We start from the raw sequence: 18,312 nt of genomic DNA on the forward strand, positions 1-18,312 counted from the left end.
ATTTTTATTTTTTATGTGTATGAGTGTTATGCCTGCATGTAGGTAAGTGCACCCATGTCATGCAATGCTCACGGAGGACAGAGGAAGCTGTCGGATCCCCTGGAATTGGAGTTATGGGCAGTTGTTAGCTGCCATGTGGGTGCTGGGATTCAAACCTGGGTCTTCTGCAAGAACAACCAGTGTTCTTAACCACTGAGCCATCTCTCCAGACCCTCATATGTAATTTTTAATAACAAAGTTTCCTTTGGTCTAAAACAAAAACTAAGATTGTTTGGGGGGAAAGTTTAAGATCAATTAGTGTCATGACAAGCAGAGACCCAGAGGAAACCTGGACAGGCTGGAGAAGTGGTGCAGAGATTTCCATCTAAGAGGCCCCCAGGCCAGGACTCCAGGTACTTGTGGGTAGCACCTGCCCCACTGTAGCAGAGGGCAGGGATCTGTAGGCTCAGCTGTAGCCTCACTTGGGATCAGACACTAACATGATTTCAGATGATGGTACCATCTTCTGGGACTTAGTTACCTGATCCAGCTTTCTGATTTAGTGCACTCCCTTTATAGGAAAGAGACCCTAAAAAGCATCCCAACATGGCCTATGGGATGAAGGACACATCTGCCCCAGTCTTTTCCTAGGTTATAGTAAAGATTCTGACTAGAGCTTGGCACAGAGCTAGGAAGTGGGCAGTGCTCAGGGACAGCTTCTGGACCTATGGCTGCCCTGGAAGCAGGGAGTGGGCAGCTACCATGTGTTTGCAGTTCTACTGACTTGGGCTACCACAGAAGAGGGAGCAAGAGAGGGTAAAGTCTACACCATTGGCAGAAGCAACCACATTTTAGGTAGCTGAGTCAGCTCTACAGCAGGCCTTGTACAGGGGATTCTCAGTAAAGTGACACAAATGAATGAGGAAACGCTCTAGGAATTCACCTCTTCAACCACAGGCCTATTACCAAAGGAAAACATTAATCACATGGGAGTGGTGGGAGGTAATTTGGCAGTTACATCATCATTTTAAATGGCATAGAATAGTTAGACAACATTCAACATTGGCTACAACCTACTAAAAGGAATCAACTTTAACCCTCTTGGTTCCAGGGAGCTGTTCTGGGAATGTTTTCTGACTACAATGCCTGGTTGAATCTTCCTTACTCTCCAAGTAGATTCAGCCCAGTGCTCTGTGTCAGGCTTAAGATTCCCACCCAAGCATCATAAAGGCCTCCTTATTACTTAGTGAGAAAACAGGCTGACATAGGGTCTTGGCACGGCCAGGTGCAGGACTGGGTCTACAAGTCAGGCCTCCTGAAGCAAGGGCCTGTGTGTTATTTTACTAGCACATTCATTTAATTTTTCTTTGTAACATATCTAATCTTGGGACACAGTGATATGAGGAGTTGCTCTAGAAATGCTCACATGGGTCCCTCCCTCTGATAAAACAAATTTCTGAGTGGACAGGACTCTGACCTTGTTGAATAACCAGTGCAGTAACAGAAGCAGCAGCTGATGCTCCTTCTGTGCTGTCTACACATAAAGAGCTTTGCTTGTATCAACCCTTTTCCTGAAGATGACCCTGTACAGCAGGGTCTGCTCTTATCTACCATCTTCCAATGAACAATCTGATCCAGTGTCCCTTGCTCAGGTTGTGGGGCCACATTTGAACCCAGCAAAGGTTGATGAGCCAGGAGATTTGCTGCTCCCTCTCATCAGCAGTAGCAGGGCCAGGAAAAGCTGAGAGTTCTGGGCTCCTGCTTGTTACCACTCTGCTGAGGGAGTCATGTCTCTTATCTACTTATCCATCCCTCCGAGCTCATTTCCCCTTTTGAGAAACAAGTCCTGATGACTATCACCCCGTTTCTTGTTGGGAGGCTCAGATGAACAAAGTACTACCTCAGTTCCCTAAAAGCCAAATGCTGGTAACAAGTATAAGGCAGACTTCTGTGCTATCTTTTTTTCTGCACATGTTCCTGGTTCAGCTGCTCACCCACTCATGAAGGCTGATGGGGACTAGTTTTGATGCTGATACCAGTGAGTTCGTTAAACCTGGAAAGCTGTACTCATGAGGGTATTGTGAGGGCAAGACAGCATGGTGCACTTGCAACACTTATCTGTCACCAGCTCCAGGAAGTCTCTGAAACTGGGACCAGCTACAGTGGAAAGCATGTTCTAAGGAGCCTTGCATTTGCAGCACACCCAGCATGCAAATCAGGCCAAGGATTTTGGCTGATTCAAAGGTTGATAATACAGCATGGCAGCAGCATGTAGAGTCCCCAAAGGCAAAAGGCCAGGGGGGAGCGGAGCAGGCAGAGGGCAGGGGCTAGGGGCTGATTGGGAACCTGCTGAGGAAGGTGGGGGCTGACTTCCCAACCTTCACATGAGGAGGCCAAGGGATGTGTCACCCCAACCTTGGGCAGCCACTTCAGGGGTGCTATCATCTAAACAGTTGTGTGCCTGCTGCTATGGAAACTAACAACCTTTCTTTTCTACATATAGAATGAAGGGTTGGGTCACATGATTTCTAAGGTTCAACTGGGTCTCCAGGTGCTACCATCTTGATCCAGACAAGCAGCTTCTGATGACTTCATCCACATAGCCCAGACACAAGATAATTCATGGACAACCCTAGGACTGCTGGTGAGAAGCCCATGTGAGCTGTACCCCACAGCCTCACACCTGCTCAGGTCAAAGCAGGGAGCAGAGACATGAGCAGGCACATAGATAAAGCACACACAAAACAGGAGCGTGTTTGACCTGGCAACTTGCTTTAGGCCTTGGTAGGCCAAGCCGAGTTCTCCATCTTCATTCAAATATCCCCAATCCTCAGTTTGGCTAGAAATAAAGGACAGAAAAACAGGGTGTCCAGTAGAGAGGAGAGAGGCATGCAGACAGACCAGGAATGTGGAGTGATGAGAGCCAAGTTTGGGGTCAGGAAAAAGACAAAGACTACAAGCTCTGTTTCCCCTATTCCTCTCTGGCTCCCAAACTCTGGGTGCTCGTAGACAGCATCCTCCTCCCGTTTCCCAGGTTTCAGGCACTGTCTGGGAAAGAGGTTCATGTGGTTTCATAGATGCCCAATAATAAACACAGATCAGGTACATGCTGCGAAAGAGAGCAAAGAGCTATTTGTTCTCATAACTCTCTGAAGATGCAACAGCACAGGCTGGCCGCAGCATTTCCACGGCTCACACCCATCATGCTGCTTCTGTCCAAAGGAGTCAAAGGACCAAGGAGAAGGGCAAACAGGGCTGGGAAGAGAGGACACCATGTGTGCATGGGGAGCTGCAGGTGATAAGCAGGCCCCCAAATGTAACTGGAGACACTGCACCACAGAACAGCAGATGAAGCATCCTGGGGACGCTGGCCTCCACCAGGACAAGGAAGGAAGCTGCACATTTTGCTTAATTTTTCACGCACATCTCATTTCTGTCGTTCTTTAAGGGCACAGAGTCACTTGCCAACCTTAACTCCCGTTCCTCTCGCAGAATCTTGTATAAAGCAAACACAAAAATGCTACAACAAATTTATAGGCCATGACTGACTCTTGTCTTAGGTCACACTCAGTCTGGGAAAGGAGGAGCCCCAATATTCTTCCTGTAAACTGTTATCTCCAAGTCATTCAGTCTGCCTGGTGTCAGCTACAGTGGCTCCTGGAGGTCATTGGGTCAAATGTTCCTCACCCAGTGCCTGCCCACTTCAAACACCCCTGGGCACACAGAGAGCCTCAAAGGCCAGTGGGGCTGGTGGCAGTAGACACATATCATAGGATAGGAGCTATATCCACATTGCCTGCTAAAGAACCCACTAACCCCTTTCTAGCCCCCATACTGCAAGCCAAATAGCTCCTGCCAGGTGTTGGGTGAACTCCAGGGGCTCTAAGTACCCATTCCAGAGCTCAGCCTACAGCAGGAGGTCACCAGACTCTACAGTGCTCAAATGGGTTGTTTCTTGGGCTGAGGTGCCCACATCTGTACCAAGCCCTCTCTGAAATTCTGGAGGACAGGAGGGAAGATAGTGAAGATATTTCTGGAACCTCACCATGGCTTCTGTCCCCAGTCTAGGCAGTAAGGCCAAGCCCTTGGTCTACCTTCCGTTCTCAAATGTTAAGGCTTGCATTTTGCTAGGTTCCTTTGTAGCAATGCTTTGGCCTAAGGAGGCCCCAGAGCTGTAGGAGTTCTTGGCAGCGCCCAGAAGGGGGTGCAGCAGGGCCAGAATGAAGGCCAGAATTTCCTGTGCTGCATGCAGAGAGACGCTGATATCTTTTGCTGGAAACCCAATCTTCCTTTGAATTTTTCCCAGCCTTGGTGGCTACTCTTTAGAGCCTGGGAGGGACTACTGGGTCTTGTCAGAGCATTACCTCACTTTGACAGCTCTCATGCTTTCCACATGGGTGATGCTCAGTATATGTCATGGAAGTTAGCTCAGCCTACATGCCACTAGCTTCACAGGAAAACTGTCACATACCAGGAGTTATGGAGAAAGATAAAACATAAGAACTCTGCACCCCAGGCACCCCACAGTACTCATGGAAATAGGCACACAAATAAATTAAAAGCCAGCAAATCAACTCATAGGAGTTATAGACCGCTATACCTGGCCAGGGAAAGAGTAACATCTGGTTTGAAGAGGAAAAACCCAAACAACTCAGCTTTTAGGAATTAATTTTTAAAAATAAGTGCTTAATATTAATTAAAATCAACAAATATTCACCGAGTATCCTGTGACTAGGCCACTGTGCTGAACGCTATTCCTGAAGCAGTTAGACACAAAAGAAGGAACAGCAAGGTAGCCAGGCCAGCTGTTCTGTGTGGTCTTGGAGCCTTGCCTGGACTGCCTGCCTACACTTCCTGGCCAAACTTTCCACGTGTCAGGTCATTATGGCAAGCTGGATGATCTCAAAGGTATTTTCTACATCTTTAATTATTAGCTATTTCTCATGTACCAGAAAAGGCTCTGGAGAAGATGTACCTCCCCTCTGGAGACCTTGGAAAACGGGACCCAAGAACTATACTCTGACACATCTCCAGCCAGCTTGGGGATGGCCAGATTCTTATGCCTAGGAAGATCCCCATGTGCTCTGAGGGTACAGACTTCTTTAGTTCATGCTGCTTTTTCTACTCAGCAACTGACGCAGGATCATTGCTGGGATCGCTGAGAAGTGGAGACGGCACCCTAGACACAGGGAACCCAGAGAAATGTCTGAGGTTACAGCCTGGCCACATGAGGAGAGCTCTCTATGGGGAGCTAGGCACAGCACTGAGAAGACATGTGCACCTGCCCCAGTGAGAGCTAGCACCTCAGATGATCTGCTCCAGCTGGAGTGGTGATAACAAAGCAACTCCTCGCTGAGGCTCCTGCTGTTTCCTGGGGCTTAAGGCTAAGTCCAAGAATGTTCCCCCTGACTTGATTTGGAGTTCTCCAGTCTTGGCAAGGCTTTGATGGAAGTGGCAAAGGAATACTGTTCTTGGAGCCAAACCTAAGCTGAGCCCCAGCCATACTTGTTGCCTAAGTCCTAACCTAGCTCTGTGATCTGGAGAGACTGTCTAGAGGAGGCTGGCCTGGGAGCAGCAGCAAGCTCTCTCCCAGTCACTTCCCATCCTCCCAGAGCCAGCAAGGAGGACAAGAGACTTCCACCCTGGCTTCCACAGCCCCTCTTTCCCTCAACTTTCCCACAGGTAAAGTGGTTGTTAACAATGCTGGTTTCTCCTAGCTCCCAAGATGTCAGCGTGAGAAAAATTGCAGAGGGAGAGGTTTCCACACCCCAGAGGCAAGGCAGAGCAGGCCTCAGCACTGCTTCCCTGCAGGCCTAGAGTCCAGGGGGCAAATGCAGAACACGCAGAACCTCTGCATATCTCTTTAGGCTGCGAAACTCAGCAAATGAAAAGAGTTCTGAACTTGGTGACCACAGATGCTTCAAAGACTATGATCAAGATGTATAGAACTCCCTAAAAATCCAGCCAAAAGCCAGCATACGTGCACATTTTCTAGGAATAGAACAGATTTCACCAAACTTCTAGGGGAACTCTGCCCAATCACACATGCACAGCCACAATTTATATGTATGTAAAGCTTTCCATTACAGGTCAAACACAGGAAAGGCATGGCAAATCTCTATCTTCACAGCACCCTTGTTGCAAGGGGATACCTGTTTGGGGTCCCCAGAGTCACAGCCAGACTCCTCTTCCTTGTCAATCCACCCAGCCACTCTCCTACGCAATGCTCACGTTTGTTCTAACTAAAAAATTTTCTCAAAGCCAAGGCTGACACCAAACTGGCAGAAACAAAACCAGCAGTCACTTCCGTGGTATCTAGTGTGGCAGGCACCGGGACTGGGTCCTCAGATCTCTACTGTCCTTGGCAGATATTCTTTTCTTAACTGTTCTCAGCTATTAGTTGACTATTGCTTGCTGGGCTCACTGAGAACAGGATTATTTTAGGATATAGTAAAAGCTATTTTTATTTTATCACCTCCATCATTATTGCAGTAAGAAGACAAAATCCAGGACATTTAAGCAGCCTCTGAAAAGACTTATATGGAGGACTGGCTCCCTGGCAGCTGCAGGGATGAACAGAAAGGGGGCTGGTCATAGTTTCTGTTCTGAAGATCACGGCGATAAGCCTGGCACTTGGCCACCAGCTTGCTTTTTACTTTAATGTCACCTGTGCTCTTTTCTCTTATTCATCTCATTCCTTATCTTCCACCCAGGATAATTTTAAGTGACTAAATCTTGACCCCAGCTTCAGCACAGGGAGTCACCTTCATTCTTTTTCTCCCTCCTTTAGGGAGAACTGGGGGCTGGCTACATCGTGCCTTATACAGGGGTTAGAAGCAGCCCAGCCCAGGGGCTAAGCTTCCTGGATCCTACATTGGTTCAGCTATAGGCCAGCTGTGTGCCTGACCTTCTGGGCCTCAGTTTCCTTCTCTACAGAAGAGGGACTGCTCCAGATCTGGAAAGCATCAATTCTTCAGAGCAAGAAAGCTCAAGTCATGCTCACAGCACCACCTACTGGTGCTTTTTTGGAAGTGTTCACAGCTTGCAGGAATTTTGAACAAATGTTTCCCATTGGTAAGCTGGTGTCCCAAGGGCCTTCTCTTTCCAATAAATCCCTGATGCATATGGCTAGTACCTAAGGAAAAAATCATAGCAAGGCTCCCTCCTGTCACCAGATTGCCTCCTGTTGCCCTCTCCAGGTACAGTGTATAGCGGTGAGCCCTACCTGTTTGTCTGGCAGACCCCATGATAGGCCTCAATGGCATCTTCCTGGTCCACATGCTTTTCACTGTTGGGCCAACTTGTTCTGGCATTAATGCTTGGCTCCTAGAAGATCCCAGATTTTAAAAAAAGACTCTGGTTATACAAACAACTGTGAGGAAATGTCTTTCTATACAGAGGTATAAAAATGTGCTTTGGGGGAAAGAAAGAGGACGATCCGGAGAAACTCATAACTGTTGTTACATTCAGGCAGGAACATGACTTCGAAAGGTTGCCTTGGATGGGAGGACACAACAAGGGTGTGAAGCACGGAGAGCAAGCAGTGGGAAAGGATGGCAAGGACAGTGTTCCTGGGAGGAGAGAGCACCCTATGTTCAGAAGACATGATTCAAATCTGGTTCCATGTTGGATCCTCAACACAGGTAACTAAATTACCTCATCCCCCAAGCCACCCCAGAGTGGCCCAACCTATTAGAGCCTATGAAATAACCCAGATGGCCTCGGTTCCTTTCTTCTCACTACACCAGCTATCCCCGGAAGGTGACAGCATTAGGAACAACCATGAAGTGGGACCCACCAACCTTCAAGGGATGAGAGAGAATTCTCCTCAGAAACAAAGTGAACAGTAAGTGGCATACCATGAAAAAACAAAGCCACCACAGGTGACATGTCTATGTCTTGTTCCTTTTGATCATGTTCTCAAAAATTAAAAAAATTATATGCATATGAGTGTGTGTGGGTTTGTGAAGTGAATGTACTGCTCACAGAAGCCAGAAGGGGGCACTGGATCCCCTGGAGCTGGAGTTCCAGGCAGTTGTGAGTCAATTGACGTGAGTGCTAGGACTCAAACTTGGGTTTTCTGCAAGAGCAGTAAAGTGCTCTTAAAACACTGACCCATCTCTTCAGCACCCTCAATCACTTTCTTAACCTCAGGAGATTCTAGAAACTTCTAGTTCAATTTCTTTAAAAAGGTTATGCTGGAAGGGAATCAGGCCCCTTGTGCAGCCTTTGGAAGAGACTCCAAAGAAAGAGCCTCTGCTATTTCATGCTTAAGACCCTCATGAGTAAAGATACATAAGAAAACAGAAGCCTACTGCTTATTGTGGCCCCCACAAACCAAACACGGCTGCCATCTCGTTACCATGTTCTTGCTGACAAGTCTGTGCTGGTCAGCATTCACAATCTGGGTCCTGAGGATCAGCACCTCCTCTTTTCGGACCTCGAGCTCCTCATTGGCCAGCTTGAGCTGGTTCAGCAGGAGGCTGTAGCTGTCTGGGGAGCTATGGGTGGAGTTGTTTTGTACAGCTTGGTCAGCTACTGCCTTTCTCAGCTCATTTAGATCATTCTTCAGCTTCTTGTTTTCCGATTCAAGCTCTTGTCTCTGCAAGACAAGCCAAGAGGCACAGTTGCTACTTCCCGAATTCACTCTTCCCAGGTAGGCTCCCTCTTCGCTTGCCTTAACTTTCCCAGTTAGCAGGAAGATCAACTTCCCTATTTTAATAAAGACACACAAGGCAAAAATTCTGATGGCATCAGTAGGCAGTCAAAGCTAGGGCTTGGATTTGAACCCATGACCCCAAGTTATCAGAGTGAAGCATCTGACACAATATCTCTATAGTATTCTCCAGCGACTCAATATATGTCTTGAGCACATTTGGCCATGAAACCCTTCTACTTGAAAATGCAGGGCTGACAACTGTGTGTATATGTATATACACACATATGTAGTGCTGGAAATCAAAGCCAGGGCTCCATGCAAGCTAAGCCCTACCTCCAAGCTGACAATTGTAAACAACATGCTGTTAATATAGGACTTCCTAGAACCTTTGTGTGTTCACATGCTTTGTGACTTTCCTAGAGACTATGGAATGAAAGCTTTCCTAAAATTTGTCTTGAGAGTGCCATGCCTTTCAAGGGGCATCACATGAACTAATCATTTGGAGAATATATTAGGAACACTGCATTGTTATTTTGGCCAGCACTGTTGATGCCAGCAAAGGTAAACTACCAGTCTTAACAGCCTAAAACATTGAAACTTATCTTTGAAGAACATTTCATATTTCTGATTAGTATGCTAAACTCTGAGACACAGCCTGATAATTTAAAGTCTTATAATAAAACATAAATTGCTGCAAGGGCTCTGGTGTAGATGGAACTCAAAATTTCCAAAATAAAACAAAAAAAGTGGTATGTTTGTTAGTGCCACAATATGACAGAGACGGACCCCCCTGGAAAGAATCACTAGTATCTGAGTGAGGAGACTGAGTACAGGGAGGTGAAGGTCACAGTGAGTTAATTGCCTTGACCAGGGTGACAACAGATACAACGTGAATAAATTTTGAACACATGAAGCTAAATGTCACGAACTGGTCACAGGGAGAAAATATCACACGAGTCCACTTACATGAAGCATCTAGAATATTTCAAAGAGATAGAAAGCAGAATAGTGGCTGTAAGGGGCTCTGGATGGGGAGGAGGGGAAGTTGTTGAGTGGAGATAAAGTTTTGGTTTTGCAAGATGAAGTTTCAGAATTCATGGATGGTAGTGATCTGCCTGTACATTATGAACGTCCTCTACAGGACTGAACTGTATAAACACTTAAAATAGTTAAGATGGTACATTTTATGTGATGTATATGTTACTGCAGTGAAAGATAGTTTGTGGGGGAGCCACAGAAATGCCTCAAGGCTGTTTTCCTAGGTTATGGCCATTGGCAGAGTTATTAGTGATTCTATAAGGGATTGGCAGGCTGGTGAACTTGCCACATCACTAAGTCTTTGGGAAAGAAGACTCTGGTCTGATGTGGCTCCCCTGCTATGGAGCCAGGAAGTCCCTGGACCTGAAGTCTCCATTGTTGTCATTTCCTGTCAGGCCAGCACCTGATGCAGGGATACCCCCTTAATCTGGATATTTTTTCAAAGTGATTTTATTCCTGTGGTCATATTTTATTTTAACTGAATTGCATCAGGTAGGAAAGGCACATTTCTTGGGATAAATTTTCCTTCATTTCAAAGATAAAGATGCAGAAATGTGGAAAGGAAGTTACTTGCTTACTGCCCTACTGATCGTCAGTCTGAAGCTTAGGACTTGGTTTCCTGATGCCCAGCTTTGCCACTTGTTCTCTACTGAAGGACAGACAGCCTTACCTTCAGACTGTTATAGGCTAGATCTGCATCCTGGTCCACATCTATGTCATTCTTTGGTTGTTCCATCTGCACAGGCAAGGACAGAATGGTAAGCATAGCTCACAGGCCATATATATATGCTCCACAGAAATTTCTGATGATGGCCAAACTTTCTCATTCTACTTTTACATGAATAGATGGAAATCTTACCCTCCACAAGTATATTCCCTGCCCTCTTCAGAAAGTGGACCAATTCTCAGGCTACCCTGAAGCTCTCCATAAGCAACTCGCTCCTGCTCAGCTCCCATTTTGCCACATGATACCAACAGGCACTGACAGGCTGAGTATGTATAACAAACATTGTGGTATGGGTTGAATTGTGCACTCTCCTATACATTTAAGTCCTAACCTCCTCCACCTGTGAATGTGACCTTATTTGGAAATTGGGTCTTGGGTGAATCATAATGCCATAGGACTGGTGTCCTCATAAGAGGAAAAGATACACGGGGAAGATGAACATATTAAGATGGGGGCATGATTGGAGTCAGCTGTAAGTCAAGAATACCAAGGATTGCCAGCAACATCAGAAGCCAAGATAAGGGATTGGGACAAGTGCTCCCCACAGCCTTCAGAACACAGCCATTTCAAAACCTTCATTTCTGACTTCTGGCCTCTGGAACTATGAGAAAATGACCTTTGTTACTTAAGTGGTTTAGTTGGTAGTATTTTGTTTCAGCAGGCCTAGGAACAGTAAAACCTGAATATAAGCAAGATTAATATACTGTATCAGGTATGTGGGGGTATGTACTCATGAGTCTATTTCCTAGGTAACTCAAAGCACCTTGCACTGGAGTTGCACCTCTACGGCCCTCTAATAAGGCAGCTGGCTCACAGTACATTCTTAGTACATGCAGCCTGCCTTCAGAATGCCAGAGAGCATAGTGTCTGTGGGCAGAAATGAATGGAACACCAAGCCCAGAGGATGTGGGTCAGCCAAGGACTCCTATGATTATATGGCAGCTATTGGAGTTGAACTGTATGATGAGAAGGGGTACAACTTAAGTGGATAATTGCCTGGGGTGAGTTTAAGTAGCTGAGGCATTCCTGAAGAACATGGGTCTTTAAAACTAAAACCTAATGAAGTTACCTACAGGCTAGCAACTTGAAGTCCAGGCTATCACTGACTGGAGATGGATGGGGTGCCTGTGGTTTAGAGGGAGCATTTCCTAAAACCTTTTTCAGATGAAGGACATATACATTCACTGCATTGTTTCCAGCCCTATAAATTGGGGAACATCTCTGCCAGGGTACCAACTTCTGCCTTGCCTCCCTCTATCACATTATAGGGGATCTGATTTACCTGGGTCAGCCCTCTGCCTGCTGCCTGGTAAGAGGCCTGCACTTATGTTATGTGTAGCACAGATTCACTACACAACAACCTCTAAATGTTGATTTGACTACATTAGATGCTCAGAGATTGAAGATCATGTAAGTGTAAGGGGCCATGTAAGCCATGTCTCTAAGTTTACAGTCCACTGGAATCACCCTAATCTGCCAAGTGACTTTTCCGGTCTTAGGAAAAGAACTGGATAAATGGGAGCTCTAACATTGACTGGCTATTACTTACTCACAGTAAGTAAGGCAATCATTCCACACGGATGGAACATCCCATAGACTTCCCAGTCAGTCTACATTCAGTGTATTGCCTCTAGGGCTGGGGACCTAGTGGCTACGGATTCCTCTTGGGACCAAGGGAAAACTCAGAAATTTGATCTCTGGAAGCTTAGTCTCAGGGAACAATAGGAGATTTCTGCCCTATTCCTGTGCATCTTACTCAGCTGTCAGAAACAAAGTCATTCTTAAGGAGGGGGGAGAGGGGGAGGGGGGAGAGGGAGAGGGAGAATGAGAGAGAGAGAGAATGAGAATGAGAATGAATCATGGACATCACTGTTCTAATGCTTGCTTCAGCAATTATGTTTTAGGAAAACAGATACCCTTTCATTTGGTATCCAGACAAACAAGTTCTGAGTTTCTAAGTTTCCAAAATAATTAGGCATTTCTGCAATGAGGATTCCAGAAAATGAATCTTTAGGTACAGTAGCAGAACCCAGGAACTTCTTTGTCAGACAATGTCTGATGCCATCTGTTTTTCCATATACAGATGGTCTGTGACTTATGATGGCTGACTTAGACTCCCTCAACTTTAGATGGCACAAGAGCAATTCATCTTCACTAGAAATTGTACTTCATTTTGAACTTTGATCTTTTCTCAGGCAACTGATGGCTATAAGGTCCTCATCAGTAATACAGGGACGGTGCCAGCAAGTCACATGTCCCCAGAATCATGGGGTACACTGCCCCCAAGTTAGGGTGTTTGGAAGTTTGAGAGGATTACAGGCATTTTGACTTTGGAGATTTTCAACTTATAATGAGTTTATTGGGATGTAACCCCATCATCATCCATCTGTACAGTATTTGATCTGTGCTCCTCTGTCAGGGCAGCTTCCCTTTACAATTGAATGAGTCATTTACAGACCCAATGCTTTCACTCTCTACCTGAGAGATTTAAGCTGGTCCACCAGCAAGATTCACCTCTTTACTTACTGCTCAGTTAAGAAAAAAACAAAAACCACCACAACAAAAATCAAGAATTTGACAGCGAGCTAGACCTGAGCGTGCACCACATTTGACTGGAAAGGGAAGACAGGTGTTATGAAAGGAGACTTTGGGTACAGGTGGGAGGTAGAAGTGGGTCAAGGAAATGGGGAGAGTGTCAAGTCCCAGGATTTGCAACTCAGGCCTGAGAACAGATCAGCTAGTGATATAACCCAGAACTGGACTCCAATTCCATGAGAAGTGCTCCTCACAACTTCAAAGTAAGAAAGAGCAGTTCTTACCTCCCACTGCTAGTCAATGGCTCGCTGCCGCTGCAGCACCAACTGTAATCAACTTTGCATTCACATATGCACTAGCAATGTTCATTTTTATTTTTCACCTGTGTTATGCCTGCTACTCCCAAACTTGATTTAAATTCCCCAGTGACTAAGGTTTTCTCTTACATTTTTATCTCCTCTCTTAAAAGTTTTTTGGTTGGAGAGAGAGAGAGAGGAGAATGCACCACACTCATGGTGTGAGTGTGGAAGTCAGAGGGACAACTTACAGGAGTCAGTTCTCTCCTTCTACCATGTGAACTCCCTAGGCTCAAACTCAGGTCAAGAGGCTTGGCTGCAATTGTCTTTACCCACCAAGCTATCTTGTTGGCCCCCTCTCCTCTCTTGTAATATATACTTTTCATATTTGCTATGAGTCTGACACTGGCTTAGTCCTGTGTGTGTAGCCTAGGTGGTCCAAAAAGCCCCTGAGACAAAGCAATTACTTTGGGGCACAAAGTTTCACAGATTCAAGAGGATAAGGACAATTTGGACTGTGGTGAGGGCATAGCCATGGGCAAAAAAGGGTGAAGAACTGCACTAGTCGCCTGATCCTGAACCAGGAGTGGGGCTGAGATCATGCCAGATTCCAGGTATCAAAGGGTGGTAGACTTTCTCTGCTAAACATGACTTCTTGTATTATTTTTCTACTGCACCCCCAGTCCTCCTGGCACGAGCTCCCATCTTTGTAAATGGGGGTGAGGAGATGATGACAGACTCTACGCAGCTTTCCAGTGGCAAGCCTTTGCTCCCGGACACTGAGGGAATATAGCCTACCCAGAGGCAGTGGTGTGGGACACTCACAGGGGAGACTCCAACAGAGGAAGAAGGCTCTCTGAAATCTAACACCATCAAGAGCCCATGGATCACATCTCCTCCGTGGGCCCTAATGGGCCGGAGCTGTCACGCACCTGCACTTTCTTGCTGTCCTGTTGCTCCTTCTTCTCCAGCTGTGCCTGCAACTTCTTCCTCTCCTGTTCAAGCTCCCGCACTCTCTTCTGCAGCTTCAGGAAAACTGCCATGTCCATAGCTGCCTTCTCCATGCCAATCTCCTGCAAAGGAAGAAAGGTTCATGGAAGGTGGCTTTCACAGTGCAAACGCATCGGGGAACACACAATGCCTTGTTGCCCACCACTGTATCAGCCATCTGTTTCCTTGCTCCTCCCAGATCTATCCACGCCTCAAACACAAAGCCAGTGCCAGTCCACTAGCATTTCTCATATGAAAGCCGGTGCCTCAGGCTCATTCTCTGTCTAGATAATATCTGTGTCTGAGCCATTTACATTCCTCCTGTGTGAACCACTTAATTGACCAATCACATTTCCTAAGAACAAATGGATACAGGCACAGCCATTTTCTTTGGAAGCGAAAAGGAAACCCACTTCTAGACAATGGCATAACACCACAGAAACTATAAATCTGGGGATACAGTGCTCCCTGAAGAGGGATCACTGGTCGCTAGTCACTGTAAATGTGTTGCCAACCACTACTTCATTGCACCTTGAAACACAATCAACACTCACCCTGCCGAGGAACGCATTTCTCCAAAAGATCTTAAGGCATCAATTTCCCAGTGTATTTTTGTTCCTTCAGACTGATGTCTGAATTGTGCTAGGTGGGGTATGTATGTGTATAAATGTATATCTGCTTGGGAATGGGTATATGAATACATATACAGCCTGTATTTAACTATACTACACATATGTGGCAATGTGATCTGGTTCAACCCCACGAAAAGAGTGCTTTGTGCTTGGTCTCATCAGGATCAGTCTTGCTGCCTTAAAGAACAGACTAGGGGATAGCAGTGCCTATATCTGCACTGAAAAGTCCCCACACAAATGTAGCTGCTGTGACACTGCTGTGACATTGCCAGGTCCAGTCTGTAAGTCTACTGCATCCCAGTGATCCTGTTCTCAAGGACTGTCCCCTGGGCCCTGTAGCCACCACCAACAGAGCAGTATATCTCTGTTGGGCAGTTCTAGATAGGTAATCGACACATCCCTGGGCAGGACAGCTGCCAATAGCTCTCTGACTTACCTCCACCTGCTGGAGGGCATCTTCAGTGTCTCCAATCTCAGAGGTGGAGATGGAAGGGTAATTGGAGTCCGATTCTAAGCTACTCTGGTTTGATGGGTTCCGCCTGTGGCCTGGGGTTTGCTGTTAAAGTAGAAAAATGTGATAACTCATAAGCAACACATGTTAATTAACTTCTCAAGGAGCAGCAGGCTCTGCCTCACTTGTCCACAATGATGGGCAGTATTGCTCCTTGGAAAAAAGACTAAACAGAGCGATTTCTATGATGTTAGGTGAACACTCTACCATGGAGCCACATGTCCAGCCCTTCCATTGTCTCAGTATTTTACAATCCATAACACTCAGTGAGAGGACAGCGCTTCATTCTGGTCTTGCCCTTAGAGTGCACACAGCATGCATGCTCCCTGCTCCCCTCTTTGGTTTTGAAAAGACTGCGGCAAACTTACCCAATCTCTCCTCTCTCCCAATTTTGCTCATAAAAATAGTCATATACTAAAAACAGAGTGCACTTTCCATACTGTTCATTTGAAAATACCTTTCAGTTTATTTTTTGGCATCTGATTTGTCTTTCAGAGTGAAAATCGAGTTTGGTGGAAATTTTTAGATTTCTATTTTAGTTCCTATTCAGCTTCTGTTCCTGGTTTCCATGCAACTAACTTATTGATGTTGAATATGCATATTGGGAGGGAGCATTTACATGGGTACAGAAGAATGACAAATTCTGAAATGTCATGAAAATATTCTGCATTTTGTCAGAGACTGGGGCAGTTTATCCGGCCCCATGAGTCTTTCTCCACATGCACCAATGCAGCAGAGGTCAGAGCCTACCACACCATCACTGTCTCAACACTGGAATCTTCCAGAACAAGAAGCAAAAGGGACAACATATACACACAGGCCAACTGTCCTTAAACTGCTAAGATTTTCATAAGATCTCAACATTGGGAAAGGAAGCATCCTTAGGAGGGAACCACCCAGCCTACAGCTTCCTATTACCAAGTTTCTATGGAAACTTATGAATAGGTGGCCCCCCAGAACCACGGATATTTCCTGAGCAGTCAGTGGTGCCTAAGGGCAAAGGGCTACAAACCAGGTTTAAAAGGACTGAAAAGAAAGCTGTTGCCATGGGGCAGCAGAACTGCTTTCCTTGCCTTTATGATGGTCATTTCGTCTCGAAGGTTGTCATATCTCTGCTCCAACAGGGAGTATTCCTTCACAAGGTTCTGGTACCTGGACCGTTCTTCCTCTAGCTCCTTCTTCATCATGAGGTTCTCCTCCACAGAGTTCTGGGCAAATTCAGCTGGAAAGAAGGCATGGGAAACCGGGTTTTGGCATCTAAGTGGATCTGTACATGCGCATGAGTTGCCAGGAGCTTTCTGACTAATCTCTTGTTAAGAGGCTGCACACTCCAGGCTCATCCCAGAGGCAGTGGATGAGTCTGACGCTCCTCACCTACTGTGGAGCTGAGGAGGGGCTCTTTACTCCGACCTGTCTTCAGATAGGAAGACTCTGCTCTCAGGGAGGTGGGAAGAGAAAAGTCTCAACTCCCACCCAGTTCCTGTACCCCCCTCTCTAGCAACAAACTGCCTAGGGGAGCTGGCAGCATTCCTGAAGAACCAGGCTTTGTTCTACATTTTCTTTGCTATTCCTGATCTTTCAGGTTCTTGGAGTGCAGGGAGATTAAAAGCCAAGGTCAAAGGTAATGTGTGGGGAAGCTGAAAAGGCAGGTAAGAAACTCAGAAGGAATTTCCCCTGCCAAACCTCACATTTACAGTAAGAGAAAAGAAGTATTTTTTTTTTTTTTTAAGGGCAATTTGAAAACATCTTATATTTTCATAAGATCTTAAGCTGGCAGGGATTGTGAGGTCAAGGTGTTCAGCTGCCCTGTGACATGGGTGAGGACCTTAAGGATGAGAGGAGATATGGTTACCCTGAGCAGACAAGAACTGGGATTTATGGGCTCTACTGTCCCCCCACAGTCAAGTGACCTGTGGGGATGGACGGCAGACCAGGAGTTGATGGGCACTTGAGAGATGCTGACCTGGATCTAATTAAAGACCCCGTCTTCAGCAAACATTAAGACGACACTTTGGTCACAGACATAGGTACTAAGGATGTGAAAAGACAACTGTAAAAGTAGCACATGAGTGCTGACCATGTGCTGGGCATTCTACCTGCACATTTACATTTTGCTCATTATCCTCTAATGAATCCCCAACCCCTTTCCTGTCCATTTTTCAAATGAAAAAGCTGGCACCTGCTCAAGACCACAGGGTCATGCTTTGGCATAGGTCTTCTGAAACCCCACCTTCCATATATGGTATTATACATTAAGTACATGTTCCCCCACAATGTGCTCCGAACAAAATATCTCAGGATTAAAATTCACCCTCCTCCTCTCCATCTCTTCTTTAGTAAGCCCTTTCCACTTTGTACCATCTAAGAGCCTGGGGAAACCAGTAAGAGGCATTTAAAGCTGGTTTGGAGCTTACCTTTTGATTGGTGCAGGATTTGGTTATTAAGTTGCTCTTTCTGATCTTTTAAGAGAGAATTTTCTTGTTCCAAGTCTGCAACTCGCTGAAAGAGATCAACAGGTAAAAATATTCCTCTGTTGTGTTAAACAAAGAAAAGTGGGGTTGGAATTCTGATGGGTTATGGATAAAAATACTTAAGACAGGGGTGGTGGAACATGCCTTTAATCCCAGCACTCCAGAGGCAGAGGCAGGCAGATCTCTGTAAGTTTGAGGTCAGCCTGGTCTCCACAGTGAATCCAGGCCAGCTGCAGCTACGGGATGACCCTCACTCAAATAAACCAATAAATGTCATAAATCATATAAATGTACTCAAAGACAAGAACCACATGGCCATCTTATAGATGCAAAGAGGGCCTTTGACAAAATTCAACTTGCATTTATGTTCAAAGTCCTAGAGGGAACTGGACTGGAGGGAACATACCTCAACATAATTAAAGCCATATAAACAAACCCATAGCCAACATCATTCTAAATGGAGAAAAACTGGAA

At 45.9% G+C, this 18,312-nt stretch overlaps 1 protein-coding gene across 2 annotated transcripts in view; it reads right to left on the reverse strand.

Moving 5' to 3' along the window:
- The window catches only part of Myo5b (myosin VB), a 361,461-nt gene that overhangs the window by 27,118 nt on the left and 316,031 nt on the right, over positions 1-18,312 (reverse strand). The window contains exons 23-30 of one of the 2 annotated variants that reach the window (XM_029557949.1): positions 17,782-17,866; positions 16,441-16,589; positions 15,293-15,412; positions 14,167-14,307; positions 10,347-10,412; positions 8,342-8,581; positions 7,205-7,305; positions 2,741-2,818 (exon numbers count right to left, since the gene is read on the reverse strand). In XM_029557949.1, coding sequence (XP_029413809.1) covers positions 2,741-2,818; positions 7,205-7,305; positions 8,342-8,581; positions 10,347-10,412; positions 14,167-14,307; positions 15,293-15,412; positions 16,441-16,589; positions 17,782-17,866 — 980 coding nt within the window. The remainder of the gene's footprint in view (positions 1-2,740; positions 2,819-7,204; positions 7,306-8,341; positions 8,582-10,346; positions 10,413-14,166; positions 14,308-15,292; positions 15,413-16,440; positions 16,590-17,781; positions 17,867-18,312) is intronic. The other variant, XM_029557950.1, reaches the window with a different exon arrangement.

Source organism: Nannospalax galili, unplaced genomic scaffold (assembly GCF_000622305.1).
Source record: "Nannospalax galili isolate Female #2095 unplaced genomic scaffold, S.galili_v1.0 scaffold1228, whole genome shotgun sequence".
In the NCBI taxonomy this organism is placed as follows: domain Eukaryota; kingdom Metazoa; phylum Chordata; class Mammalia; order Rodentia; family Spalacidae; genus Nannospalax; species Nannospalax galili.